The sequence below is a fragment of the Benincasa hispida genome, chromosome 1 (assembly GCF_009727055.1).
Source record: "Benincasa hispida cultivar B227 chromosome 1, ASM972705v1, whole genome shotgun sequence".
Taxonomy (NCBI): domain Eukaryota; kingdom Viridiplantae; phylum Streptophyta; class Magnoliopsida; order Cucurbitales; family Cucurbitaceae; genus Benincasa; species Benincasa hispida.
The window spans coordinates 42,496,964-42,503,994 of record NC_052349.1 but is presented as its reverse complement, the minus strand read 5'-3'; the positions used below and the strand labels follow the sequence as shown (position 1 = coordinate 42,503,994).

General features: G+C 32.9%; 1 protein-coding gene across 2 annotated transcripts; it reads left to right on the top strand.

Annotated features, from left to right (window-relative positions):
- The first annotated feature begins 1,009 nt into the window (after positions 1-1,009).
- LOC120067589 (mannose-6-phosphate isomerase 1-like) lies at positions 1,010-6,026 on the top strand. 2 transcript variants are annotated; one of them, XM_039019135.1, is made up of 6 exons: positions 1,010-1,539; positions 1,627-1,794; positions 2,525-2,737; positions 3,210-3,476; positions 3,616-3,943; positions 4,847-4,960. In XM_039019135.1, exons 1-6 carry the CDS (start codon positions 1,198-1,200, stop codon positions 4,891-4,893), a joined length of 1,365 nt encoding a protein of 454 aa, XP_038875063.1. In that variant the 5' UTR covers positions 1,010-1,197; the 3' UTR covers positions 4,894-4,960. The 2 variants fall into 2 exon arrangements, with proteins under 2 accessions (XP_038875063.1, XP_038875067.1); XM_039019139.1 differs by lacking the exon at positions 4,847-4,960 and adding an exon at positions 5,548-6,026 and having other exon boundaries at positions 1,198-1,539.
- Positions 6,027-7,031: the final 1,005 nt, after the last annotated feature.

Below are 7,031 nucleotides of genomic sequence, written 5' to 3'. Positions count from 1 at the left end.
GTTTTTTTTTTTTTAGGTTTTAAATGTTCTAATTTTACTCTTGAGATTTAGGAGAACGTTTAGGGCAAGAATTATTTTAAGACTATAATAACCTCCCCTTGTCATAGTAAATATTATTTCAAAACTCCCAATTAGCTAGGTCAATACTATTTCAAAACTCTTATTTGTTACGGTATTATTATTTGCTATAGTTTTATTAGTTTACATTCATCATTTTTTTTATTCGTTGCTACAATGTTTATTATTTACTTCTCAAACTAATGTTTACACCTCAAACACATAATATTATAATCTAAACTAAAATAATCTATTATATCCTAACTATAATAACCTAAGAGTATAATAACCAACTCCTTGTCCTAAACCCTTAAGTATTATTTCAATTTGATTCCTAAATTTCAATATTTACACTTTCAACATCCATTTTTCACTAAATACTCACTTTCAGTTTTTAGTATTAATGTCTATTAATGAAAATTTTCTCATATCAATTAAAATTAAATTTAAAATTTCACTTTAGAATTATTTCAAATTTATTAATGGAAATCAACAAAAAAAAATTGAAGTGAGTAATTAATGAATGATTGATATTAAAAGTGTAAATCTTAAAACATAGTAATCAAATGAAATTAAAACTCAAATTTTGTGTTAAAATTGTAACATTTTAAAATTCAAAAACGAAATTAAAATAAAATTCAAAATTTAAGTAGGAAAAATATAATATTTTGAAATTAATAGATAAAAAAAAGTTACTTTTTTTTTAAAAAAAGTATTTTTTTTATTTCATGCTCTGTGTGACACGTGAGGCATCACGAGATTGAGAATCAAATTCTAAAGAACTTCTCGCCACTTGATATTACGATGAAGTGAAGACAATATATCGGCATAACTTCTCGTGAGAATATGAAAGTAAATTTATTTAAAAAAGAGAAAAAAAAAACTGTAAAAAGTCAACATTTTGACTAATTCTAGAAAAAACGTCATCTTTACTCTTTCTCTCTCCTAGTCGCATTACGATACTTTGTTTCCCTCTCTTCAAAACTTCTTCAAAAACCAGCAAATTCCTTTTCCTTTGGCTTCTTTCCATGGCTTTCAGCTTCCATTTATACCCCTTTAACCTTATCTGAATTTCCCATATCTTCATCTTCTTCTTCTTCTTCTTCTTCACTTCCCCTGTTTTTTTCCCTCTGTGATTTCATGGAGTCTGACGCTTTTTCCATGAAGAAACAGAGCAATGTCCTCCGATTGAAGTGCTCCGTTCAGACTTACGATTGGGGAATCAGAGGACAAGATTCTCGTGTCGCTAGGTTCTTCGCTTTGAACTCTGGATCGATTATCGATTCCGATAAACCCTACGCTGAATTCTGGATGGGAACTCACGATTCTGGGCCGTCGTTTTTAATTCCCGCCGCCGGTGAGAATGGCGGCGGGATTGACTCCGATTCAACTTCTTTGAAGTCATGGGTTTTGGAAAACCCCAATGTTCTCGGCGATAAGGTCGTACAGAAATGGGGTTCTGATATCCCCTTTCTGTTCAAGGTATGAACACACACCGTGTTGATGTTTGGTTAATCAAATTAATGAATTCGTCGTTTTCTTCGTTTACATTTTGATTTTCGTTTTTAGGTTCTTTCTGTGGCGAAACCGTTGTCGATTCAAGCTCATCCCGATAAGGAATTGGCTAAAGAACTTCATATGTTGCAACCTAAAGTTTATAGAGATGCAAATCACAAGCCGGAAATGGCGCTGGCCATTACGGAATTTGAAGCTCTGTGTGGGTTCATCAGTCTCGAGGTAAATTACGAATTATTATCGATTTTCCCCTCTAACTGGGAACCCCAAATCTTCTAGTTTATCATTGAAATTCCATGGATTTGTTTGTTTAAGTTTATTTTAATGCTTCCCCCTTGATTTTGTCTTCTTTAGTTTTGTTTGAATTTTTTTCTCAACTTCAAATGGAATGTTATCTGATTTCAGTTCTCTTGGATCTATTAAACTATTATATTATAAAGGTCTCTTTCGTCAGGCTTATGTTCAATCTTCTTTATACTTTTTTTTTTTCCTTCTTTGACAGAACCTTCTTTTAGACTTGTTAATCTTGATGTGACGAGTAATCAAATATTTTATGTATATAGTTAGAACAGTTGAATTCATTGTTCTGTTTTGATATAGTGAAATGTCTGGTATGTCCTTAATTTTTGTGGCTTGATTTAATGTGTTCCTTTTAGCAGCAAGATTGCTTTTCACTTTTTGAGTATGACTTTTCAATGTGTCGGTGATGGAGCAAATTTGTGGTGAATAATATGATTATATGTTCCACCTTGTTTGCAATCTTTCTGAAATGTCTCACAAGATTTAACTAGGGAAGTCAATTTTTTGTGAAAACAAATAATTCTCTTTTCTGGGTTTTAGATAACTTTTTGTTTCTCAGTCCATTGTTTTTCTTCTCATGTTCAAAATAAATTATGTCTTTTTGTCTTGTTTAAATGACACCATCGGTTGTTTTATTTTCTTTTGTTTCCAGGAGCTAAAAGATGTTCTTCATACTGTTCCTGAAATTGTAGAAATGATTGGCAATGCAGCCACAAACAGAGTGTTGTTGTTAGATGATGAAGACGATGAAGAGGATCTGAAGTCTGCTCTGAGGTCGGCTTTTACCCAGTTGATGTCGGCTTCCAAATTAGTGATATCGAAAGCGACATCCGAATTGAAGAGGCGACTGCACTCTCAAAGTGAGGTGACTACGCAATTTTTTATTTGGTTTTCTATAGAAGCTTTCTTCTTCACGTGATCCATTATTTTTCTTTTTTGCCTATAGAAAGTAGGAATCAAAGGCCATGTTACAGCAGCATTCACCAATGAAGAACTTGTGTATTCATATGCCCTTTAGTTTTGTTTTCTGTGGAAAAGAAGATAAAAGAACCTCTTCTTTAACCTTTATTCTTCTGTTTTATTTCTGCTCTTTGTAAAGCATGACCATAACATTTCAAAAGCAATTTGATTTCTACTTGATTTCATTCTAGATTAAACTGTATGTTCTGAAGTACACTTCTTGATGTTACTCTCTAAACATTTGTTTTTCTGTTTGATGTTACTTCATTCTTTCTGTATCCGCCTTGTATTCCATGTTTGAAGTACACTTGGTCCTGTAGTTTATGATCTGTGCTCATCTAGCTGCCCCTTGTTTTGTTTATTTTATCTTTCTTCAGGTGAGACAACTAACTGCTAAGGAAGTTTTGGTTTTAAGTCTGGAGAAGCAATATCCAGACGACGTGGGCGTTATAGCAGCCTTTTTCTTAAATTACGTGAAGCTTAGTCCGGGAGAAGCTTTGTACCTTGGGGCAAATGAGCCTCATGCATACATAAGGGGTGAGTGTATTGAGTGCATGGCAACGTCCGATAACGTTGTCCGGGCTGGTCTAACTCCCAAGTTTCGCGATGTCCAGACTCTCTGTGCCATGCTTACCTACAAACAGGTAAACTTTTCCATTGGAACCCATTCCAACAATTTCCCTTCTTCAAAAGTTTCAATATGACGTTCTTGGATGTTACACGAAAAAGACGAAAAGGCCAGAGTTCAAAAGTTCTGACATGTTTATATGCTTTAATTTGTAGGGTTTTCCTGAAATCCTTCAAGGAGTTCCCATGAATCCATACATAACAAAGTACATTCCACCATTTGACGAATTTGAGATAGATCGTTGTGTTCTTCCTAAGGGGGAATCGGTTTTATTTCCAGCGAGCCCTGGTCCTTCGATATTTCTGGTTGCTGGAGGAGAGGGGATGATGCTGTTGAATGAAGAATCACATAGAAGCGATGTTGTCAGTGAAGGAGATGTGCTTTTTGTACCTGCTCAAACTGAGATTAATATAACAAGTGAAGTTGAGTTGCTCATTTTTAGAACAGGAGTAAACAACAAGTTCTTTGACACATTCATGAATGGTAAATATTAGATTGACCTTCATTCTTTTTTATTTTATCCACTTCTCTAAGTTTATTTTAATTTATGATGATGTATATTTTTTTTTTCATTGCTCATTAACTTGTATATGAGAAACTCTATGTTTATTATTTGTTTATTTGTTTTCTATGATGGCACTAATCTATTTTGTTGGATAACAACAATTCAAAGATCAACATATTTCATATCTTTGCATAACACCAAATATATCAATAATAGTAATCTATTTAATGTCCATAATGGCAATAATTTTGAATAAGAGAATCACATTTGGTTGATTTGTAGTGTATTGACTTGTAAAAAAAAAATTAATCTACTCCTATTACCAACTTTTTGGGTATTTCAGTAATGATGAATTTATGAAGGAATTAAACAAAAATTCCTTGCCAATTTTATGGGAATGACTTTTACCTCTTTTAAGTGGCGTTTCCTCTTTAAAAAAATCACCAATTCAATAACTATATCATGACATGAAAGCTTATAATTGGCAATTGTTGTAAGTTAGGACAGATCAAACTTTTTTTCTTAATCTGAAAGGTTTGGGAGCAACACATACATATAGCTTTTTCAAGGAAAAAAAAAATAAATAAAGTAGCCTAAAAAAAACTTTGTAAAAGATTGAATTTTTTCCTTCAAATTTATAAATTTCTTAATTTTCACGAGTTTTTATAAAAATAACATGTAGGGAATATGTTATTTATTTATTTATTAAAAAAACTAGTTTTCTATCACTAATTTGATTGGTTGAAGAAAGATTAGCAAATGGATCAAAGGATCTATTTATTAATTCTTAGATTTCAAGATGCTTGAATCTCATGAGCAATTTAGCAAAATTCATGAGAATAAGTTAGTTGTAATTAATGTTGATGTCAAAATCTTGACAGCGGAGAACACACCTGACCTACATGTTACAACAATGATGCATTTGTAATTTGGAAAATGAAGGACTTAAAAATAAAGAAAAATGACTCAGATGCCAAAGTCAGAGATGGAGAACTCGAGAATGAAGAAGTCAAAAGCTTCAGTTTCAAATTAAGATCTAGTTCAAGTTACCTCATATTTGAAATTATAATAATGTATTTTGTTGGGAGAATGACCTGTAATTTACTTTTTCGTTATATGATTAGAATGAGAGGACTCTTTTCTCATCTTACATAAATTAAAATTAGTTATTATTAGATCAATTATTGGTTACTATCAGGACTGATTTGATCTCAAACTTACTTGACCTATTTGATCGGTTCCAAATTCACCATAACAATTAGCATAAATTAAGGATTTAATTTTCTTTATGAAATTTGAATCGTGTCACACGAAATCTTGATCAATACTTCTATAAGAAATTCACAATACAAGGAGGCTTAGAAAAAACTTCGGAAAGGAAAATTATGTAGTTTTTGGTTAACAAAGTTTAAAAGAAGCAGCTCTTTCATTATATCTCATCACATATTAATCTGATTTACACGAAAGAATTTCAAGGCTATATGTATATACCAAGTCATGTGTTAGCTCTAAAAAAGAGCTAATATTATGTACTTAATCCCGCTATTATTGAATAATTCTTATGAAATTTTCTAATTTATAGGTAAATTGATCCCAAGGTCAAACATGTCATTTGGATGAAAACCGAACAAAAAAGAACAAAAAATGGGAGTTGGATGCACCATGTTGAAAGAAGACATCAAAATTATCAAACGGCCATTGAGGGCAACATTGCAACCTCCCTTGACCCTCGCGTGATGTTGAGAGGCAGTAAACACCACTTTTGGGACAAGTAGCCAATGTCGCAACATTAATGGAACGCTCCAGCATAATGTTATAGGACAGAAAGCATGCGAATAGGACAGAGTCGCAACGCTGACTAGGGCATCGCAATGCTACGAACTTCAACAGGCATTTTGAATTCGCACGTGCAATGCAGCTTCGCATCAACGTTGCGCCCCTCCTTCAACACTTGAGGCATACTTCGACAAGAGCGTTGCAACACTCTTGGTAGTGTTGCGACGCTGCGATCGTATTACAAGTAGAAATCCTTGGTTCCAGCTGGAGAGGGGGGGCGAGGGAAAACGAAGGGAGAACGAGTTAGAGCCATGATTGAGACAATTTTTGAGGAGTTTCCACTCAGATTTTATCATTCTTTCTTCTTCATCTTTCAATCCTTTTCATTATGCCTTTCAACTTCTCAATTGTTGTTATTGATTTGAGGAAGATATAAGGCTAGGTAATTTTTCTTCTTAGGTTTAGTAGTTTGTTCAATTTCTTGAGTATGTTTAATTAAGGATGCTGAATTCTATGAACTCTTGAGTTTGATTTGGGTCATTTTTAATAGAACTTGATAGAATTGATCTAACAAATCATTTTTATTATATTCTTGTTTGCAAAATCTACATGGCACTATGCATATTTGTAGATTAGGTTGCATAAATTAGGAATGCTTGTGTCGGCTAAGACTTCTTTTGAACTCACGCTTGTTTGCCCTAGTTTAATCTTACTCAATAAATCATACTATGATTCTAGGCTTTCCAACTTGTAGGATGTCACAACATATGAACCCTAGTCTTATTGCGAATTAGTTTTTTGCTTAGATTTCGCCGAGAAGGAAGAGTTTAAAATTAATTTAGGGTCAAATTGATTAATCTCAAATTTGGCTAAATGAGCTATTAATTTAACTAATAGGTTGTGGACTTCATGGAATCAACGTCGTTTCTTAGCAAATTGAAATTGAACATAATGACGTATTCCAAGAGCTCTTTTCTCGATTCATTTCAATCCAATTGTACGTTTTAATCTCGTTCAAAATTTAATTCTTTACATGTTTATTTTTAATTCAGTTTTTTACAAACCAAACCAAAATCCCCCTTTATATGGAATTCTTTTATCTTCCTAGCTAGTTCATTGTTTCCCTGTGGATTCGACTCCATGCTTACTATTTGTTTTTCTCTTTTGGTGTAAGTTTTAAGCTCAATGAACATATTTCTTTTATTTAGTTAGAGGATCATAGGCAACAACGAATCTATAATACCTAACCATGAACAAATTGGTGCCGTTGCTGAGGAAATTTGGCAACTA

Excerpts from the sequence above, each read along its gene's own strand:
- LOC120067589 (XM_039019135.1), top strand. The coding sequence starts at position 1,198 with ATGGAGTCTGACGCTTTTTCCATGAAGAAACAGAGCAATGTCCTCCGA. Across the intron at positions 2,738-3,209 it reads GACTGCACTCTCAAAGTGAG|GTGAGACAACTAACTGCTAA; the intron begins GTGACTACGCAA and ends ATCTTTCTTCAG. Across the intron at positions 3,944-4,846 it reads CTTTGACACATTCATGAATG|CGGAGAACACACCTGACCTA; the intron begins GTAAATATTAGA and ends AAATCTTGACAG.